General features: G+C 34.7%; 2 protein-coding genes across 4 annotated transcripts; both read left to right on the top strand.

The window, feature by feature from the left end:
* The first annotated feature begins 4543 nt into the window (after nt 1–4543).
* LOC111366306 lies at nt 4544–8534 on the top strand. Of its 2 annotated transcripts, none has more exons than XM_022987037.1 (6): nt 4544–4656; nt 5183–5302; nt 5397–5475; nt 5886–5972; nt 7180–7242; nt 8257–8534. In XM_022987037.1, the coding sequence occupies exons 1-6, from the start codon at nt 4601–4603 to the stop codon at nt 8332–8334; spliced, it is 483 nt and encodes a 160-aa protein (XP_022842805.1). In that variant the 5' UTR covers nt 4544–4600; the 3' UTR covers nt 8335–8534. The 2 variants fall into 2 exon arrangements, with proteins under 2 accessions (XP_022842805.1, XP_022842807.1); XM_022987039.1 differs by lacking the exon at nt 8257–8534 and adding an exon at nt 7783–8227.
* Nucleotides 8535–11377: 2843 nt separating this feature from the next.
* On the top strand, nt 11378–17455 carry LOC111366305 (oxysterol-binding protein-related protein 4C-like). 2 transcript variants are annotated; one of them, XM_022987036.1, is made up of 7 exons: nt 11378–11502; nt 13714–13872; nt 14145–14390; nt 14764–14860; nt 15963–16254; nt 16511–16613; nt 17040–17455. In XM_022987036.1, exons 1-7 carry the CDS (start codon nt 11500–11502, stop codon nt 17292–17294), a joined length of 1155 nt encoding a protein of 384 aa, XP_022842804.1. In that variant the 5' UTR covers nt 11378–11499; the 3' UTR covers nt 17295–17455. The 2 variants fall into 2 exon arrangements, with proteins under 2 accessions (XP_022842804.1, XP_022842803.1); XM_022987035.1 differs by lacking the exon at nt 11378–11502 and adding an exon at nt 11614–11663.
* The last annotated feature ends 4870 nt before the right edge of the window (nt 17456–22325 follow it).

The raw sequence follows: 22325 nt of genomic DNA, 5'->3' as shown, positions 1-22325 counted from the left end.
CTTTTTTTTTATAAAATCGATCTAGTACTAATTGTTTCAATTCAGTTCCGGCTCGAATTCGATTAAAATGTCTTGACTCAAAATAAAATGGTAGTCATTATCCTTTTCTTTACTTCATGAGAAAGTACTGGTGATGCCCCCAGGGCACATCTCCAAGTAGTAAAAGGGGAGGGTGGAGAAATCCAGCTTTGCTTGAGGCTGTTGCATCAAGGGTTCGAATCCTGAAATATGGATTTGGCTCTTGGGTAAGTGCAAATGTACAAGTAGCCTTCCACCCTGTGCCCTTGGAGGCATAATCTGCGATTTACCTCCCTCATAATGCTCCAGGGTAGGGGCGGTGGGGGACCCTTAAGGTTAGGGTTTAACCTTTTTGAGAAAGTACTGGTGATTGCGATGGAGATTTGTAAGAAGTTGTAAATGTAAATTTTGGCGAGGTTGAAAGGAAAGTTAATTTTATTTTAAGTTTAGATAAATACCATTTTTATACTTATTATATTAAAGTATATAAAAGTAGACAAAAAGAAATTAGAAATACTGTTGAAATCATAAAATAATGGAAAGAAATATTACAACAGTAACAATAAAAGAGAGAAAATTAGGATGTTGATATAGTAGTGGTATTGAAAAGAACCAAGTCCTGTATTGCATACAATTTCCTGAAAATAGATTTACCCCCAAATGTGGTGTAATAATACTACGATTAAAAGTAGCTGAGTAACACCTATTCTTGTTTTCGACGAACTGAGAATGCTCACACTTTTATCATCAAGAACATGACTCTTTCGACGAATAGAGAATGCTCACACTTTTATCATCAAGAACATGACTCTTTCGACGAATAGAGAATGCTCACACTTTTATCATCAAGAACATGACTCTTTCGACGAATAGAGAATGCTCACACTTTTATCATCAAGAACATGACTCTTTCGACGAATAGAGAATGCTCACACTTTTATCATCAAGAACATGACTCTTAAAAATTAGAGAGGAGAGAATTCTCAAATTTCTGGTAATTGGAATAAGGAGGAGATCACCTCCTTATATAGTATTAGGATGAGGAATGTTTCAATTTTCTTCGATAATTTTGTATTGACAACAAATTATATTACAATAGTTATTAAGGCTTTGTCACCATATATTATATACAAATTAACTAGAGAATTGAAATCTATTGAATCTGTTGTTACCATTTCTCATTCACTTTATTTTTATTTTAATTTTTTCCAACAAAAAATTCACATATCTATAATCATGATTGATATAAAATTATTTGTTTTAAATTTATTTACTTATAACTAAATTAAAAAGTAAGTTTGGGGACATTTATAAGCAATTTCATTTATGAATGGATAAAATTGAAGGGTTAATAGATGGATATTACTTGTAAATTTTACAAAATGTGTGAATAAAAAATTATTTGAATATTATTAACATGAGCCAAACATAGGCTGAGTGAGTAAAAAATAGACTTCATATATTTATTCGTAATAGTTAATGTTTTTAAGTTAGAATTTTTTTTATTTCAAAAAAGATAGAAAAAATTCAATTTATTGTGATGGAGAAAAATGATAATCAAGCTTCAAATCCTTTGCTTTTGTTAAAAATCAAAATTTCGGTAAATTTTTATGAAATATTTAATTGAAAAATTGATAAAATTTTGAATGACACACCCATTTGAAGTCCATTTTATTCAAAATGAATATTTTTCTCTTCTTTTTAATTACACAATTTTTAATAAAATAATATTACAAATAAATTCAAAATATTTCATCCTTTTTGAAAGAAAATAATACTTGTACACTTTAAGATATACACAAGGATTTACACCCCCACTTGGAAGTGGCTCGGGTACAATTCTCTCCTTCAAGTAGAGATGTAAACGAGTCGGGCCGAGCCGGCTCAAGATCCTAATATTTCGGCTCGGGCTCGGCCCGATTAAAATGGCTGAGCTTTTTTGCGGGCTCGAGCTGCTCGGCCAGGGCTTTTGCTCGGGCTTTTTACGGGCCGAGCCGGGCAGGCTCGTTCTCTCCCTTTTTTTTTCTCCTGTAATCTGTTGCCTTTTAAAGGCAGTAGTAGCTTTAATTTTTTTTATTTTTTTTTATAATTAATGTTTAATTTTTCCTCTAGCTTCCCCAAAATGGAATTGTGGCTTAATTGCATACTATGATGCTATAGCGGACTGTAGAAACTTGAAATGGGGGAGCCATCCGCCTTGACCGTCACTTGATTTAGTGGCTCCTTTTACGAGTTAATTTAATGAGTGGTTACTGACTTTCTTGTACGTTATTGCTCACCGATCTTTAAAAAATTACTCTTTGCTCACTGTACTTTGTTATAGGTTAGTTGTTGCTCACTAAAATTTGAACAAAGTTACTTGTTGCTCTTTGCTATAGGTAACACTGATGTAAATGTACGGATGATTGATGGGTAACTTTGTTCAAGTGACCATTGATTAAATTTACTCCTCCTTTTACTTGATCAGAGACTAAGAATTGTTGCACCTCTTTGTCCTGTACTCTACTGAGCGAATGGTAGCATCCTATGCTCTTAATGTCTCTGGTGTGTATATAGTGTAAATGGATATGGGAATGTGTAATTCGACTTAGATTTTAGTGATTAACATCAGAGGAAATCCCCATTTCATACTTGACTAAAGAAGACTGCTTATAAATTATTTAAGGGGAATAAATCTTGTTTTCTTGTGGTGGGCTTGCTTAGTTATTTGACCTTTAACTTCTCATTGTTTTGATAGAATGGTTGCGTGTTTTCAAACTGAAATCTGTTAGGCTTATAAAGAATAATTCATGAAGGTTCATAGGATGTATGGGTTCGTAATTTACATTACTTATATAATTATTTTTCCCTTTTTTAATCGTTGCCATGGATTTCTCGTAAACCCAACTACGTAAATATTATCGGAAAGGAGTTTCTTTTCGATACTTTGGTAAAGTACTTCATAGCTTTGCATGAGTTATTCAGGAGCTTCAATTTTTTCATTTGATTTTTAATAGGGAAAATTGTAGCCGAAGTACCAAACCTTTCATTTATTAGCAGACTTTGCCCAAACCTTTAGTTTGTGCCACTCACGGTACCAAACCTTTTAAAAATATGCACCGGAGGTTTAAATGGATGGGAACCGTCTGTTTGACCGTTAGTTGACCAAGAAAAATAAATTTTGACCTATTTTGACTGAATTAGAAAGGGTAAAATGGTATATTTAGAATTAGCATTATTTTTCTATATTATTAACAATTAAATTAAACTAAAATAAATAAATAAATAGAAAATAGTCAATCTTCATCTTCTTTCCTGACTGCACCCCCACCTCATCCCGACCATAATCTGAAGCCGTCGACTACCCAACCCCGGTTGCCCATCTCCGCCCAAATCCGTCGGCCCCCATCAATTCCACAACGTCCAACACCTTGGCAATCCACAATCCATTCGAACCTCCTTCTTCCCCAAAATCAAAACCACTCCAGCCAACCGCCACGGCTGCTGCCGGCAACCACCACTACCCACCCAAAACCACCATCACTAGACTGCTCCACCTTTCCCACCCAACATCGGCGCCATCCACCGGCAGTAAATATGAGGACAGCACGAACTATCATCCACCATCCACTACCCACTTATCCACTGTTGATCACCACCGCCACCTCAATTCAAATCATGCTTCAATTTCACCTGAATCCATATCCTTCGCCGGCCACCCCCCATCACCATCCACATCATCGCCACAACCTCCAGCCCAATGCCTCCTCACAACTAGGCATCACCACCGCCTAAAAAACAGTAGTCCCCTCAAGCATTCAGAGTGAAATTGAACCTTTAGCTCGCTCAAGCAATCCAACATTCACTCCACCATCACCATCAAACTGCCACCACCGCCATCATTTTCCTCAACACCACTTTCATTCACTAAATTAACCATTTATACCACAACAATAGCAAATCATCAAAGTCAAATCTGACTTCAAAATCAATTTTGGTTGTTTCAGATCTGAAGTAAAGAAAATCGTCACTCTTTCGTTCTTCCATTATTGGTGGCAGTGGTGGTGGCGATGACTTCTGGCTGAATAGTTGCGGTGGTCAATAACCTGGGTGGAGGTGGTGGCAACTTTGTAGTGGGGATGGCGTTCAGCGGCCTAGGTTGTGGCGGCGGCAATGACTTTGGGGCAAGGGGTATTTTGTGGGAATGGGGAAGAAAGGGTTAGGTTTGGGTGGTGGGTTGGTTTTAATCTTTTATTTTTTATTTTATTGTTAAATTATTAATATAATATTATATTTATATATACCCCTTTTACCCTTTGAAATTTATTCAACAGTTGGTCAAACCATTGACTTATAGTCAACTAACGGAGAAATTAACAGAAACCATCCATTTGAACCCCTGGTGCATATTTTTGAAAGGTTTGGTACCGTGAGTGGCATAAACTAAAGGTTTGGGCAAAGTCTGCTAATAAACGAAATGTTTGGTACCGTTGCTGCAATTTTCCCTTTTTAATATATTCAAATTAATGTATTTGATCTCTTGAAACAACAGCAGGTTTCTTCATAAAGCAAGATTCTCCCCACCGTTTCTGGGTTCTGCACAATGGAGGAGTCATCATTTTTCAACAGAATGCTGCTTAATCTTCGTGCAACCTGCAAGTATGTTAAAACACTTTGACATGTATGTGCCTAGACAGTCACCCTCCCATCAATGTATGCATGTATTTGTACTGATTTTGTTGGATGTGCTCGTGCTGGATAATTTTTTTGTAGTATCTATTGCAAGCTTGATAACTGTACAGTGTACACAATTATGAACTACAACGTCAGTTCTTTTACCTTTGTTACGTCATGAACATTATTCAAATTGGTTTTGCTTCTGGCAATGTTGTAATGATCATTTTGATATGTGAAATTTTGTACTGTATCTTGAAGGCATTTGCATGGAAATTTGTATAAATTTACATGCAAATTTACATGCGCAGGAGAGTTTTTCATCCTGTAGCTTCTGGGGGCAAATGATTCTCCCTTAGTTTTCCTGTGTTTGATGTTATGCATATCATAATGAGATGGAAACTGATTCATTAGCTTTGAAATTACAGTATACCAGGGCTTTTTCAGATTACTTGGTCCTCCTTTTAATTTTTTTCGCTTGCTCTTTTCTTTCTTTCATTTTTTTTTTAAGGTATTATACTGGCTACCCTAAGGATCTTGGACCATCGAGGGTTATTCCTTTCTCCTCAGAGCGCGAGTTTATGCAGCTTTTACATAAAGGTCACCCTGTGGTTGTTGCATTTACCATCAAGTAATTTGGAATATTTAATTCTTCCTTTCTTCTTTCGAATCTTTATTAGTAGTTGTAATGATTCCTGAAATATCAATATTTTTTACTGCTGCAGGTGTAACCACACAAAACATCTTGACAAAGTAATGGAAGAAGCTGCAGCCGAGTTTTATCCACATGTAAAGTTTATGCGTGTAAGTTACCTCATCTGGATGTTACATTCTGGAAAACCAAATTTTAGATATTCACATTTTCCTTATATAGGTTTTTATGGGTAAAAGTGTGATATTTTAATCAGTGATTTTGCGCTTCACACAGTGATTTTCATCGTTCTATGTTTCCTATGTATCCCTCTTCTTTTTGTCTGCATTCTTTCACATGTACAAGAGAGCATCTAGGTGTTTCTGTACATTCTTTGAGTTTCTTGTCTGAAAGTATATCAAAGCATATATGCATCTGTAATGGCTCAAGTGATGTAAACCACAGAATACCTCTTATTGTATAAATGAAGCGTCTACTCTTATTTTATTGATGTAGCTTCTTTAATTCACGTTAACATTCTTCATTGTCCTTACCTATTTTGGTTCTTGTGCTGATTGCTTAGGTTGAGTGCCCAAAATATCCTGGATTTTGCATAGCGCGGCAGAAGAAGGAATACCCATTTGTGGAAATATTTCACAGCCCAGAACAGGTAAGTATGGTTTGGTTTGTAGTAGCCTATAATATGTTAATGCCTCTGCGCTGTAATTACTGATCAGACGACATTTTCATGTAGTCCAAATTCTACATTCGAGGTCATTCTAAATTTAATTTTCCTTTTATAAGAAGCAAATTGTTCTAATATTTATCTGAACCATTTGAGAACAATACTTCGACTGTGTAATTTTTGTGAATGTGATTTATTCAATCATAACTGAGTCTCTTCTTCTGGATGGTGAATTATAGAGGACTTTCCCTAACGTAATCCAAACAAAGCTTAATTATGATGAAAAATAACAAATGCTGAGTGGAAGCATAAAGAAGAGGAGTCAGTTTCTATGATCGCAGAATATGCATTCTTTATGCAAAATCTTATAAATGAAGACAAAAAAAATTTGTCTGAAGCCATTTAATTGTAAAGATGGTGATACGGTGCACTTGAGGAAGTACCATTCATTGATCTTGTTGGAATATGAATATTGCTGGTTGTGTGCAGTGATGTGGGGAGTTAGTAACTTATAGTAATTTTTCCAGTGGCGTTAGAGTGATGTACAGGTTTTCCTTCATGTTTCCCTTGGGGGATAAATATAAAACAGAATTGTCGTATCCTCTTTTTATTTTTTTCTCTAGCTAATAGCAGTGTATTTCAAAACTGGCATAGTGGCATTCACTTGAAGATTTTTTGTTCTTCAGTTTTTTTCATTCTTGATCTTTCATTAAAAAAGGAAAAAAAAAAAAAAAATGCATGGTTGTATAGACAAAACTGATGTGATTGGGTTATCGTATGATGTCAACTATATGGGAAACTGAACTCATTAGTGTACGCCTTAGGATCAGATTGTATCTGAAATGAGTTTTTATGGTTGCACATACATTTTTGTTATAACTAGCTGGTAATTTTCCTTGCTGCCTTATTCTTGGTAGCGGTGTTTGGTGAGTCTTGTGGCGGTGAATGCATAATTGTTAGTTTTATTATTTCCTTTTACTCTCTCTTCTCCTCATCCTTGAAATTTGATGACACTTAATATTTATCATCGTTTGTATATCTGATTTTTATCGCACCTTTACTGGCAGAAAAAGTGATCTAGATATCATTTAGCTTTATGGATGCTGCTGTCCTGTCGTTTTTACATTGTATCCCCTTGTACATTTAGATTTTTGTGACTCCTACTTAATGATTCATAGTTATTGTTGCACAGGCAGCTAATCAAGGAAAAGTTGTTGATCCAAATATCACAAAATATTCCGTAAAAGTTTTACCTGTAAGTTCTGGATATTGTTTTCATGTATCTGTATTGGCTTCATGTTGTGTGATTTTGTGAGATATTTGCCCTTTGATTACGTTTCAGAAATTGGGGTTCTCAATAGATTAATTACTTCTAATGTGTTACACATGATTCTAGAATTCTATTGTTTTGTTTTCTGCTCAGTATTGTGTGTTGTAACATTTCTTTCGCAGTTGATTGAAAATTTGAAATTTTTAAAGGTAAAAGACAATTCTTGAACTCCCTCTTTGGGAAGAAACGATCCACCGGTGGATTGAACTACATAATATAGGATTTCTTTATGGACACAACTTATTTTTCATTCATAATTCATCTGTGTTAAGTCAGTATTCATGTATTTGATCTTTGGTTGTGGTTACTCAAGGATTCTGTAGTTTATGGATTTTTGAATTCCATTCTTGAAAGTAGTAAATTTGTCTTTGAAGTAAGTAAGAAGATTATTCACAGAAGAGATAAACCCTCATTTTTATATTTCCTTTAATATTATCTAATAATTAGACTGTGATGATCTAACAGAATATGGTTTTTGCGGGGTGGAATTTGTGGCATCGATCTAAAGGGTTTCTAAACCCCCTTGTCCGGTCTTAATGAAAGAGATGGCCCGATTAAACAGGAAGAGAGAATAGGAAAATTAGAGAGATGTAAAATTGTTTAATTCTGATAAAAAGAACTCTATCGTAGATATCTTTTGTCTTTTGAGTTGTTCGTTGACTAGGGTTGGATACTTCGATCTTTTAATTTGGGGTTGGATACTGACATTGTGAAGCTTTCCCATGTTGTTTCGAGTATAAAATATTTTTGTGAAATATTAATTCTTACAAAAATATTATTCTGATAAATGTTTGAATGTCGGTGATATTTGTTGCATTAAGTTCATTTCTTGCAAGTCTCTTGTATCATACGTCGTGCATGTTTAGTAAGATTTATGAGTGCACCTAGTGTTTGAGACATCTTTGCTCCTAGATGCTGAAATTGATTTTGAATTTCCAGTTCAACTATGATCTCAGTTCTTATGGACTCAAGGAATTTTTCAAGCGCTACAGCATTCGATCATCAGATCCAGAGTGAAAATTGATCGGAATCAAGTCTGTATCACACCTCTTGATTATTATAAATTATGTGATAATTTTTGTAAAGCATGGATTTCAACCTTTGATTACCAGAATGGCAGTTATATATTTTTTTTCTGAGTTATATAACACAAAGGATCTTAGTTTTTTGAATGTTTGGCCTGTTTTATTCAAATGTAGTAGGGACTTTTTCTGCAATCAGTTTTTTCTGTCTGTCTGGTTAAGATTAAAACCGAGCTAAGCTATATTTTCAAGACATTAATTTCTCGCTTAATGTTCGTAACGCATGATAGATGTCAACATGTAGTATTATTATATTAGAGCATCTTCAATCGTGATGTAAAATGTCTAAATTATGATTTAGATCTTTGAAGTGGTTAGAAACCTCTCCAATGGAGGGATGCAAAGAAAATGCAAATTACATTTTTTGAAAGATGTAAAAAATATGTAAACTTTATATTCATAAGAGTGTATTCATAAGAGGTAAAAAGTGGATTTAGATTTTTCATTGGAATAAAATTTGAATTTAGATTCATCGAGATGTACATGAGGATGTAATATTGATTTTCGAGATATTCAATTTTGTATCACCATCATAGATGTTCTTAGTGATGACATATATGTTTGTTGTCGAAATTGAATGCGCTCAATTTCATGCAATATTTGACATTACAACTCCAATTGACGGTTAGGTCAGCAAAATCTTAAATTCCAAAATAAAAAATATTAATAGGTATTAGTCAATTGTTTATTATTTTTTTTAAAATTAATTAAGAAATGGGTGACTGACGTTTCATAGAATATTTTTGTTGCACATTCTTATAAAAGGCCGCTCGATCTATGTTTTGAATTTTGTAACAGAGATTGATACATATGTTTTACTAGCACTTATCCCCTCAATTTTTGTTTTATTTTTTAATTTTATTTATAACCTTAAATTATCACAATTTTAAGTCAACTTTTCAATATTCACAATGATGTATGTTATCAATCAATGCGAACTTTTGCAATCATTAACAAGCATTTCTAATAAGTTCAGATAATGTGCAAATTTAGGACACTATTAGCGAACATTTATAATACGAATTCACGAGTTTGATCTTGAATACGAACTATGAGCACACGAGACGTATGAGTGCAAAATTACTTAAGAACAAATAATATTTTTATTTGTTGTATACCAGCAAAACTCGTTATTGAAGTACACATGTGGCATGGTCAATAAAACGTGAAAAATGTAACAAAATTAGTTAAACTGACTAATCAATAACTATCACGTGTAATTTAAGGAAAAGACTTAATTATCCTTATGACCTCGTCGGAAATTTATAATACGCATAGTTGGAAGCAAAGAAGGATATAAAATTGAATATGCATCCCTTTCAAATAGTCATTTCGCTACTATCTCTTATTTTGAGTAGAATTTAGCAAGTTTGAGGAGTAAATCCCAGTTAGGTGAAATAAATTTATTTTTCTTGATTTTGCGGTTAACATTCCGTAATAGAAATTGTTATTTGAAGAATAACCGAGTAGTTTTATTTGGAATTACAATTTCGACTACAATTGCTGTGTTTTCTATTTTTTTTCCCCTATATTAACAATTTAATTTTTTATTATTCTAGGATGCTTCAACGTGCACTCGATGGTTTATGTGGATTGCAAACTTTTCTTCCTTTTTCCTTACAAGTGACTTGAGCTATTATCACAAGGAATAAAAAGGAAAATGCTAAATTGCTTAAATGTTCCAACATATCACATCACCTATATTATAAAAAAAAAAAATGCCACTTTAATTACATTAAAAACATAGCTATAAAAGATGCATACAATATTTTGTTACAACCTAAATGTCCATCCATTCCAAATATTATGTTTTAGAATAATGCTACATTGCCAGTGACATAATATGTGTTGACAATTAGTCGAAAAAGTTGATTGTGTTTTAAACAATCAAATGATAGGTTGCCATGTGGCATTATGTTAAGAATTATGTCAACCATTATGTTTATGTATCATGATGTGATTGTTTGATGATTGGATATTTGTTTTAATTTTTCCTTTTATATTAAACCAGGAAACAAAAGATAATATATCAACCCTATTCGAAAATGGATAACGATGGTGAATTGACACGCACACATGCATACGGAATAAATATCACTTGTTGCTTTCGTTGCATTAACAAGTTAAATATACACCTTTGGAGCCAATTTGACATAGATTATTGAGAATTGATTCTGTAAAAATTTATTTTATGGAGAATGTGTGGTTAAAAAATAGGGAAAAAAAATTTAATCTAACACAAAATATTTATTTGAAGAGTATGTGATAAGAAATGAATTTTAAAAAAAATAAAAAAATGAAGAGTTTTAAAGAATATGTATCAAAAATATGTTTATGCATGAAATCTAATTTTGGACTAACATGTTGAAAGTAAAATTGTGAAAGGCATAAAAGTGATTAAAATTTCATTTCAAGGGTTACTTTTATTAATCTCACCATATCTTACAAAGCATCTGCATGTAAATGAGACATGAAAATTATTATGTGAAAAGAATAGTGATCTTTTGGAGAACGTAGCGTTAAAAAGTACGAAATTTTTTTGCGTTTATGTGTAAAATATTTTATTGTTTAAATGTATAGTTGAAAATGGGTATAAGAATTAAAGGGTTTTGAAAAAATGGTTGTCAAATAGATATAGCGTCTAAAACTTGTGCAATTCCATTACTTCCCATGCCTAAATAAAGATCTTAACGAAGAAATTAAGAAGACAAGAAATCTCATATCTCAGCTCTCTTTCTCTCTTTATTCTAAAACAAACGAATCATACTATAGTGGTATAATGGTTAACATAATGTCACGTGATGTTTTATCATTTAACTATTTAAAACACAATTCATTTTCCATCCAATCACAAAATGACACACTGTCTTCTCAAACAATGTTACCAAATTCTTCTGTTAATATGGCATTTTCCAAACAAAAGTTCCTTCTACTGTCATATAATTCAACCTCTCCAAACCACTCCACCACACAACCCCACAAACATAATCTATATATAAATATGTATAGGTATAGAGATAATAGATGTGAATGTTGTCATTGTAGAAGACTCTTCAAAACTTTTCTCTGCGCGCAAGTGTCAATAATCCACTACTCTTAAATGGTATTTCCTCTCTCTCTCTCTCTCTCTCTCTCTCTATATATATATATATATATGTGTGTGTGTGTGTGTGTGTGTGTGTGTGGAGTTTTTGTTACTGCATCTCTCTCTCTCTCTCTCTCTCTCTCTCTCTCTCTCTCTATATGTATGGAGTTTGTGTTACTGTATGTCTCTCTCTGTGTATGGAGTTTGTGTTACTGCATATACATATTTGTTAAGTTTTAATTGCTTCTTTTCTGAGTTTCGTTGATCTCTCTGACTTGAAAGAAAGAGTTTGAGATGGAAACGAAATCCTTTCTAAATTCCTATTTATAAATAATCGACGGAATCTATTGATAATATTTGTTTATTTTGAACTTCTTTACCATATATATTTTGTTGGTGATATTGATTTGTACCCAAATCACTATTATTTATAAAATTTGATTTTTTTTGGAGACAGTTACACTCCACCCCATCACCCCATCTCTTATTTTATCTCTTATTTTCATTAACAAATTTTTACAGTAAAATGCCTAAAAATATCTTTTGAGAAATAAAAGAGAAAACCTAGCCATCGTGATTTTATTTTCAAAATATATTTTATTTTTTATTCAGCTTTTCCTCTTAAAACTTGACACATTTTTGACGAAGTATGCTGCCACTAACAATGTTGATGCTCCAGTTAATCATCCAATAAATTACTCATTTTTTATTGGGAATGGTGGAGGATATTTAGAGCTTGATTGTCTTCTATTTTGGAAGAAAATATAGAGTTTTAAATAGTAATTTTTGAAGAATATATGGTTGAAATTTAAAAAAAAAAACTTTATTGGTTTGTATATAGAATATTTTATTGTGTGAATGTATGATGGAGAATGTTACTGCAGCAAATAATTTATTTTGTTAAATGAGGACAAACAAGACCTTGCACCTCTTTCTTATTTCGAGGATACCTTTTGCAAAAAGGTGAACATGGTCCAATTCTAATAAGAGCTAGCCAAATCTAATACCAATAAAAATATGGGGCATTTGCAAAAATATCCAATTTTATATATGTCAATTTAAAAATGTCCACTTTTAATAATCTTTGCGAATATGGCCAAATTTGATACCAAATTCTCTATTTTACCCTTAATGAAAGAATAAATAATTTCATATTGCACATATTAAATTACAATAAATGCTAGACTGTCGAGAACAACATTTAAAGTGTAAAGAAATGTCATAGTCGAAATGAAATGTCAAAAACATTTAATATTGTGATTTGACATGTATAAATAGATTCAAATATCTAAAACAACATTTGAAATATCGAAAACATTATTTTAATGTAACTTTTCATGAAAGCTACTTAGAGGTACTCTCGTTCAAATAATTGCAAAAATGGACATTGAAAAATTTTGGACATTTTTGCAAATGAGTGAAGTGCCCCATAAGCTATAAGGGCAAGCTATGTGTATAAATTTTGTGAGCAGCGATTGAACTAAACCTCCAAGGGCATCCAGTAGGAATCGAACCTATGAATTTTCCCAGTTGGGCGCTTTACTCATTTAGCCATGGATGTAAAGAGACTCAGTGAGTGAACTAGGTTTTGGTATTCCTTCTCGAGCTTCTATTTCTCCCGTTAAAGGAGATTCGAAAGAAGATAGAATAGGAAGACGTGTTTCCAGAACGAACAAGCTATGGGTTGATAAGGGGGAGTTAGCAAAGTTAGACAATATTGGAATGGGCATAGGAACATGTATTGATGTACTAGAGCGGCTAATGCTCCCAGGTTGCTGCGACGTATTCCACCAGTTGACTGAAGACTTGATTATTGGACTGTGTCCAAATTGACATTTTTTTGTAATTTCCTCTAAAAATACTTGGCATGCAATCAAAATTGTTTCGTGTGTTGTGATTTGATAGAATATAAGTGAGCTAGGGGTCCGTTTGATTATCATTTTTGTAAGAATGAAAATGAAAAATATAGTCGTATAGTACCATACAAAAAATAAAAACTCAAATATTGTGGTTTGATGTAATGGATAACTGTTATATTTTTTAATTTTTATGGCCTAACAATGAAAATCAAACGGGACACAAGAAATGAATAATTTGATTTGGTCTTTCTGCTTTATAATTACAGCAGCAAAATTATTGGGTATTTTGAATCTTTATTGATTGGTGAAATTCATCTATTGACTTAATAGTTGATTTATTTAATTATGATATGAAAATGTTTCTTTGCAGTTAACGGAAGGGGAATTGGGGACAAATGCTGTACTAACTGCACCTTTATCATTGGAGGGAGAGGATTCGGAAGCCAATAATGGATCGCCCAATCTACTTCAACGCATTTTCTGTCTGTTGAGCAGTGTGCAACCAGGATCTGATCTCATACGCCTTCAGGCAAGTAATTCCCATTTGCTATTTTCATAATTTATCTTTTGTGTGTCTGTGGCTTAACCTGTATGCGGGTTGATTTTGCTCGTGTTCAGTGTTAATCCTTCGATTATTTGATCTATTATGTATTGACGAAATGTTCAGTGTGTGTGAAACGAGGAGTATGTTAAGATACTTGTATAGGCAACTGTAACTGGAATTCGGAATAATGAGCCGATATATTTGGGTGCTAATGGATTTATGCTTATGATTTTGATTGTTTTGGCAAAAAAATGCAGCTGCCACCGCTATTCAACCTTCCGAAGTCACAGCTTCAATGCTATGGAGAATCAGTGTATTGCATTAATACTGATTTGTTAAGCAAGTGCAACCATGGGGAAAGCCCTCTCGACAGAATCATATCTGTTATTGCTTGGAGCATATCCACCTTGCGTCCTTTGACCTTTGGTTTGGCTCCCTACAATCCTGTTCTTGGAGAGACTCATCATGTCTCGCGGGGTACTCTTAATGTGCTTCTGGAACAGGTATATGTTCTACACTTTCTGCATTTCGTAGCTCTACCTCATTAATTTCTGCTCTTCTTGTATGAAGGCTGCTGGATGTGAATTTGTTTCCATATTCAGTTATGTATTTAGAAGCAATATGCATTCATCATATGATGGACTCTTCTTTTGTTTCATCATGCCCGTGGACCCCTGCCGTATTTGTAAATAAAACAACTAATCTGGATTTCATTTAAGATAGAATACTCTGTAGAGAACTGATCTCTATTGTTCATCAGAAAGATACTGGGTTTGAGCTCACTGTAGCTAACTTGCTATGCTTAGCCAATCGAGCCATGAACCCAATCAACTAGCCATATATGTGCTTCAGTGATTTTGTACTTGATGATGCCAGGTGTCGCATCATCCTCCAGTGACTGCACTTCATGCTACCGATGAGAAAGCAAGCATCGAATTGATATGGTGTCATTCACCCATTCCGAAGTTCTGTGGTATTCAACTCTTCTTCGCTAAACCATATTTTGTTTTATGTATATACAATTGATTATGGGGTGGTTTGACAATGCTTTGGTAAATTTAATTGTTGGTATTTTGACACCAAATGAACCTGGGGGCAATGATGAATATTCAGGTCGGAATTATTCATTAGATTTCTCGTAAATCAATTAATGAAACACTTTGTCTTGAGTTGAAAATCACACTTGGTAGCCCAAGTTACAAAGAAGGACCAAGACCGCTCTACGGGCTCGACTCATTTCTTCACTTATTATGCGGTGGATCTCTCCTTTTTCTCCTTTTGTTGAGACACAACACAGGCTTTCTTTTTTTCTTTGACATTGGCTGCGCCTCTGACCTTTCTCTTGGCTGCTTCTCTTCGTGACCTTTAGCCTCTTTCACCTGCCTATCGTCTCTGCTCATTTTCTATCGGTTCTATACCGGCGACCTGACCGCTGGATTGAGCTTTCCTGGCTGCTGCTTCGTGCACGTTTCTGCCCCTATTTTGGTCTACTCTTGTTGCCTTTCGTATGTAGCTTCTCTTGGCATATTTTGGGTAGTTGTTGTGGTCCATTTGAGTGGGTTACTTTAGTCTAATTTGTGAGGTGCTGCTGTGTGATTTTCAGTTCTTGATCTGAGCCTCGATCCATCCATCTTGGTGCCAAAATCATTGGAGTATTGATAGGGGAGTATTTGTTTCATTTTACTTAGATTAATTCCATTATTTACTTGATAGATTACTCGGTGTTTATTATTATCTATTAGGTGAATTTATCTCTACAGTAATGAAATGTGTGGTTAAAAAATTAATAAAACTTATGTGTTCCACAAAATGTATGGTTAAAATTGAAATTTGACAAGTTGAAAATTTGATAAGCTTTTAGCAAAGTTTTATCAATCAAGCACTAATTGTCATAGCAGCCATTTCCAGCATGAAATTTGAATCAGGCACAGCGCGAGCCAGAATGGCAGTTGTTCTGAATTCTCTTATGCGTGACAAGGCCTAATTCTGATATAATTTTGCTTATCCTTTTGAATGCATGAATTTTCACATGCTTCCTTGTGGATCATTATTTTATCCTAAACACAAAATTACAGGCACTCATATTGAAACTGAGGTGCATGGGGTACGACAGTTGAATCTCCTTGATAAGAATGAAACTTATGCAATGAACTCACCAAAGCTTGTGATAAGATTTTTACCTGTTCCTGGGGTTGAATGGTTGGGCAACACTATAATTCGATGTAAAGAAACTGGCCTTGAAGCAGAGCTTTGTTATAGAGGCAGCTCATATTTTCCACGTCGATCAATACACAGGTCGATTAAAGGAAAGATCTTTCAGTCATCGTTATCACAGACCATTTACGAGATTAATGGCCACTGGGACAGGTACCTTAAAATTAACGCTGATTTATAGTCTTTTATTTTCACAAGACTCACTAATTGCCACTACAAAATATGTGAAAAGACTTTTCGCCGTATGTAATCACACTTGAGAATTGAGGGCTGTGCCCACATTCGAGAAAACTTGTACCAAACTCGTAGCAATTTATGAAGTGCCTCAATACACATCTATCTTAAGATGATGAAATAATTTACAGAATTGATATATTATTTTCTTCCTTTTTCGTTGCTTAAATTGGAGAGCTGTCACCATCAAAGATGTTTCCAATGAAAGAGTCACAACCATCTACAATGCAAATGAAGTGCTTTCAGGACTGAAGACTCCTGTAGTCGAAGACCCAAAGGTAATTATTTCCACAAACATTTGTTTGATCTCTTGGTCTGATGTAGCTGATAACCTCAATTTGTTACAAGTATGGTTAATAACATTAGGATTTCAGGTAGCTAACAACTAAGTTTCATATAAAGTTTTTACAGAATTGAAGGCTTCATACGTTTTATCATGAACAATGATGTTTCCAATCAGTCTGAATACATTTGTCTCTCACCAATTTCCGTAGGATTCACAATAGTCAGTCATAATGTGCTCACCGTTTGATTTATATTTTTCAACTAAAATGGAAGCCTAATGAATTTCTGTGGAGAGGAGAGAATGTATAGAAGTGATTCAACTGTTATTAGCAATAGTGCTCTAGTTCTGATGTCAAAATGTTGCACATATAGTTTGATTGTTTATTCTTGATTCTGATCCTGTGATTTTTACAATTAAGGATGTTCTGCCAAGCGAATCAGCAGTAATATGGGCCCAGGTGAGCCAAGCTATTCTACAGAAATGCTGGGAGAAAGCGAGGAAAGCAAAGACTGTGGTCGAGGAGAAGCAGAGAGAGGTTGCAAAAGAAAGAAAGCTAAAAGATGAAAATTGGGTTCCTAAGCATTTCACGGTATCTCACAGCAAGGAAAATGGATGGGAATGCTTACCGAATGTCAAGTTGGTTCCCCCAGCTCCAATTGTTGTTACTCCCTGATCATCTGGAAATACTGTAAACTAAATACTAAATCTATGTTTTCCACTTTCTCCTTGATTTTCGGAGTTAATGTCAACCATAGCAAATAATCTTCCCATAAGGTTATGTGAGTTCGGTAAACAGTACCCTGAATTTCAAGACCTTAGTTTTCTTCTTTTCAATTTTTTTCCCCAAGGTACAATAGTGTGGTTATTATTTTAAAATAATAATAATAATGAACTGAGCACTTCAATTGAACCACATGAGATTTCAATTCCAAAAGCAGGTACAATAGTGTAGTTAAAAAAAATAAAAATCCGAAAAATGAACTGGGCATTTCAATTGAACCGCATGAGATTTCAATTTCAAAAACCCAAGAAAAATTAAGTAGCGTCTTCAATTAAAGTCCAGACAACAGAGAAAACAAGAAAATGATATAAAAGGGCCCCACCAGGTTCGAACCAATGACCTCTTGATCTGCAGTCAAATGCCCTACCGCTAAGCTCCCAAAACCTTCACATCTACAATTCGATCAAGATATTTTAAATTCATTCTAATTAAAATACATTTTTAATAAATATACCACCTCAATTTGACTAATATAATATAATCCAAAGAAAATATATTCCACAAGAATTCGATCGATTCATCAGTAGATAAATCCCAACAAATATTAAATATCCAAACAATTATGATTTTTCTTACAGAAGAAAACCAGGAGTCTCACAAAGGTTCGATCCCACTATAGGACTCAATGTAATAAAAAAAGACAAAAAAAATTCCAACTCCACGCATGTGTGAGACTTCTATAAGAGGTATGTGAGCTAGGGTTTGGTACACCCAGCTCCGTTCTAAATATCCAAACCCATCCATTGCCCACTACAGTGCACTAAACCGCCTTCTCGGGCAACCCCTCTCCTCCACTCTCTTTGAAAGTGGCCGCAGCACCTTACCCGGCAAGTACTCTTTTATGAATGTGGCCAACAAATATTCGTGACGGCAGATGTATGTGTATTTTTCAAATCTTTTATTGTTACTTTTTTTAGGGATATGGAATTAAAGGTTTCTCTATCATTAAGGTCTTTGCACCAGTAGACCAATAAACAATACACCAAAGCCAAAGCATGTTAATAAATAAAGCCACATTTTTTGACCAAATGGATAAGATTATTGCTTTCTTAATGATTAAGAAAAATACATACATGCATGCAAATGTGGTGGTGGCGGCAAAATTGGATTTTCTAGCTAATGACAGCCACATGTACAGAAAATTCCAGCCAATTTTCTGAAGCATTAGGCGGTAGAATTTAATGTAAAAGGCGGCTAAATTTCCTATAAATATAGGATTGGAGTTGGAGAGAAAAGTAGTGTATGGAGAGGGAAAATTGAGAGAAAATATTCTTTTAGTAGAAAAAAAATAGAGAAAAAAATTATTGTTTTCTCCTAAGCATTTTCCTACTCGTGTTTCTCCTAATTACAAGATAGATTAATTGTTGTTATATCCTTATATTTAGAGAGTGTGTTGTAATTCCCCTACTATGGTGAATTCCTCTTATACTTGCCCGTGGACGTAGCCTATATTGGTTGAACTATGTAAATACTTATGTCCATTTTTAATTGTGTTTTCTCAATTCTACTATTTGTCAGCCAAACTCGACCCACTCATTTTCTCTCCAACAGTGGTATTAGAGCTAGGTTCTGTGTAGGGTCATTGTTCAGTCATAGTATTGGTAAACAAAATGGCGACAAAATATGAAATCGAAAAATTCAATGGGAACAATTTCTCATTATGGAAAATGAGAATGAAAGTAGTTTTGCGAAAAGATAACTGCTTGGCGGCAATTGTACAAAGGCCTGTGGAGATCATTGACGATACTAAGTAGAACGAGATGGATAGCAATGCAGTTGCTAATCTACACCTTGCACTAGTCGATGGAGTATTGTCAAGTGTGGCAGAGAAAAAGATGGCCAAAGAGATATGGGATACGCTGACAAAGCTGTACGAGGCCAAATCATTACACAAAAAAATCTTCTTAAAGAGAACTTTTTACACCCTTGGGATGATGGAGTTAACCATGGTGACAGACCGCATCAATACCCTCAATACTCCATTGTCACAACTCACATCAGTGGAGCATAATATAGAAGCGAACGAAACGTGCTAAAATCTTACTTCAAGGTCTACCAGATTCGTATGATCAACTCATCATCAACTTGACCAAAAACCTTGAAACTCTAGTCTTCGATGATGTTGCAGCTGCTATTCTTGAAGAGAAAAATAGGCACAAGAACAAGGAGGACAGATTGACAAGTTCACATCAGGCAGAAGCGTTAACGATGATGAGAGGGAGATCAACGGAATGTGGCTTCAGTGGAAGTCATAATCAGAGTAGATCAAAATTCAGGAGTAAGAAAAATGTCAAGTATCATTACTATGGCAAGAAAGGGCACTTAAAAGGGGATTGTTGGAATCTCAAGAAGAATGAAGAAGTCAAAGGAAAAGGTCCCGAGACGTTAAAAACTCAAGGTTGTGTAGCAAGCACCTTAGATGATGGTGAAATTTTATATAGCAAGGCAACAACAGTTGTTGAAGGTAGAAAGAAATTTTCTGATGTCTGGCTTATGGATTTAGGAGCTACATGACACATGACATCAATAAGGGAATGATTCTATCAATATGAGACTATCCCAAGAGGATCTGTGTTTATGGGAAATGATCATGCCTTGGATATCGCTGGTATTGGTACCATCAAATTGAAAATGTATGATGGTACAATTCGCACTATCCAGGAGGTACGACACATAAAAGGCTTGAAGAAAAACCTATTGTCTTTAGGACAATTAGATAGCATTGGCTATAAAACCTATATACAAGATGTGATTGTGAAAATAATCAAAGGCGCGCTTGTGGTGATGAAAGCGAAAAAGATAGCAGTAAATTTGTACATGCTTAAAGGAGAAACACTACAAAAATGAGAAGCATTTGTCGCATCGACAGGTTCAGCAAAAGAATTAACGATGATGTGGCATCGTAAGCTTGGTCACATGTTGAAATGTGGTTTGAAAATTCTCTCAGAACAAAAGCTTTTTCGAGGGCTCAAAAAGGTTTTATTACCCTTTTGTGAGCATTGTATTACTAATAAGCAGCACAGATTGAAGTTCAGCAGTTCCACTGCTAGAAGTAAAGCTATCTTGGAGTTGGTTCATTCTAATGTTTGGCAAGCACCAGTTATATCCATAGGAGGTGCAAGATACTTTGTATCTTTTATTGATGATTACTCCAGGAGATGTTAGGTTTATCTAATCAAGAGGAAGGCAGATGTGTTCGCGATTTTCAAAATAATCAAAGTGCCTTGGAGCTTGAATCTGGAAAAAGGATCAAATGTTTGAAGACTGACAATGGAGGAGAATATACTGGTGATGAATTTGATAACGTCATACACTCCATCACAAAATGGAGTGGTAGAGCGGATAAACAGAAGATTGTTAGAAAGAACAAGAACAATGTTGAGAACTGCAAGGTTAGCCAAGTCATTCTGGGCAGAAGCAATCAAAATCGCCTGTTACGTGATTAATCGGTTGCCATCAACCGCAATTGATTTGAAGACGCCTATAGAAATGTGGACTAATAAATCAATTGATTATTCTCGCTTACATATATTTGGAAGTCCTGTGTACGTTTTGTACAATACCCAAGAAACATCAAAGCTGGATCCAAAATCCAGAAAATGTATTTTCTTAGGGTATACTGATGGAGTCAAGGGGTACTGCCTGTTGGATCCCACTGCCGACAAGGTGATAACCAGCAGAGACGTCATATTTGCAGAAGGAAAAATATAGGAAAAAGTAAATGATAGCACTTCAAAAGAAAAACCAGAAACTACTACAGTTGAAGTTGGAGGCGAACGAGAAGATATAGATTATTCTGAAGTAACACTAGAGCACGAAGAACAAGTTGAGTCTCCAGATGTTCGACGATCAACACGAGAGAGAAAAGAACCGACTTGGCACTCAGATTACATTATGGAGGGTAATATTGCATATTGCTTACTGACAAAAGATGGAAAGCTATCAACTTTCCATGAGGCTATAGATAGCCAAGAAGTTTCTCTTTGGATAGCAGCAATGCAAGAAGAAATCGAAGCTCTTCATAAGAACAAGACATGAGATCTTGGTCCACTACCACATGGATGGAAGGCCACTGGGAATAAATGGGTCTATAAAATCAAACAAGATGGCAATGACCAAGTGGAGCGGTATCGTGCGAGACTGGTGGTGAAGTGATATACTCAGAAAAAAGGCATTGACTTCAACAAAATATTTTCTGTTGTGGTTCGTCTCACAACAGTTCGAGTAGTTTTGACGATGTGTGCTATATTTAACTTATATTTGGAGCAGTTAGATATGAAAATTGCATTTCTTTGTGGAGAACTTGAAGAAGAGATTTATATGCTCCAACCAGAAGGTTTTGAAGAAAAAGGAAAAGAAAACTTGGTTTGCAGGTTGAACAAATCTCTATACAGTCTCAAACAAGCACTGAGATGTTAGTATAAGAGGTTTGATTCTTTCATCATGAGCCTTGGATACAACAGACTCAGTTCAGATCCGTGTGCATACTACATGAGATTTGGTGATAATGATTTCATTATTTTGCTGTTGTATGTTAATGACATGTTGGTAGCAGGCCCCAACAAAGATCGTATTGAAAATTTGAAGGCATAGTTGACTAAAGAGTTTGATGTGAAGGATTTAGGACTGACAAATAAGATTCTAGGGATGCAAATTTACCGAGATAAAAATAGTAGGAAGATTTGGCTTAGTCAGAAGAATTACGTGAAGAGAATCTTGTGTCCCTTCAATAAACAAGATTGTAAGCCAATTTCTACCCCTCTTCATATTAATTTCAAGTTATCCTCAAGTATGAGCCCTAGCAGCGAAGTTGAGAGGATGAAGATGTCTCAAGTACCGTATGCATCAGCGGTGGGTAGCTTGATGTTTGCTATGATATATACAAGACCAGACATTGCACAAGCAGTGGGAACGATTAGTCGA

This window comes from Olea europaea, chromosome 17 (genome assembly GCF_002742605.1).
Source record: "Olea europaea var. sylvestris chromosome 17, O_europaea_v1, whole genome shotgun sequence".
NCBI lineage: Eukaryota > Viridiplantae > Streptophyta > Magnoliopsida > Lamiales > Oleaceae > Olea > Olea europaea.
The sequence above is the reverse complement of the archived record's forward strand: the minus strand, read 5'-3'. Positions and strand labels throughout refer to the sequence as shown.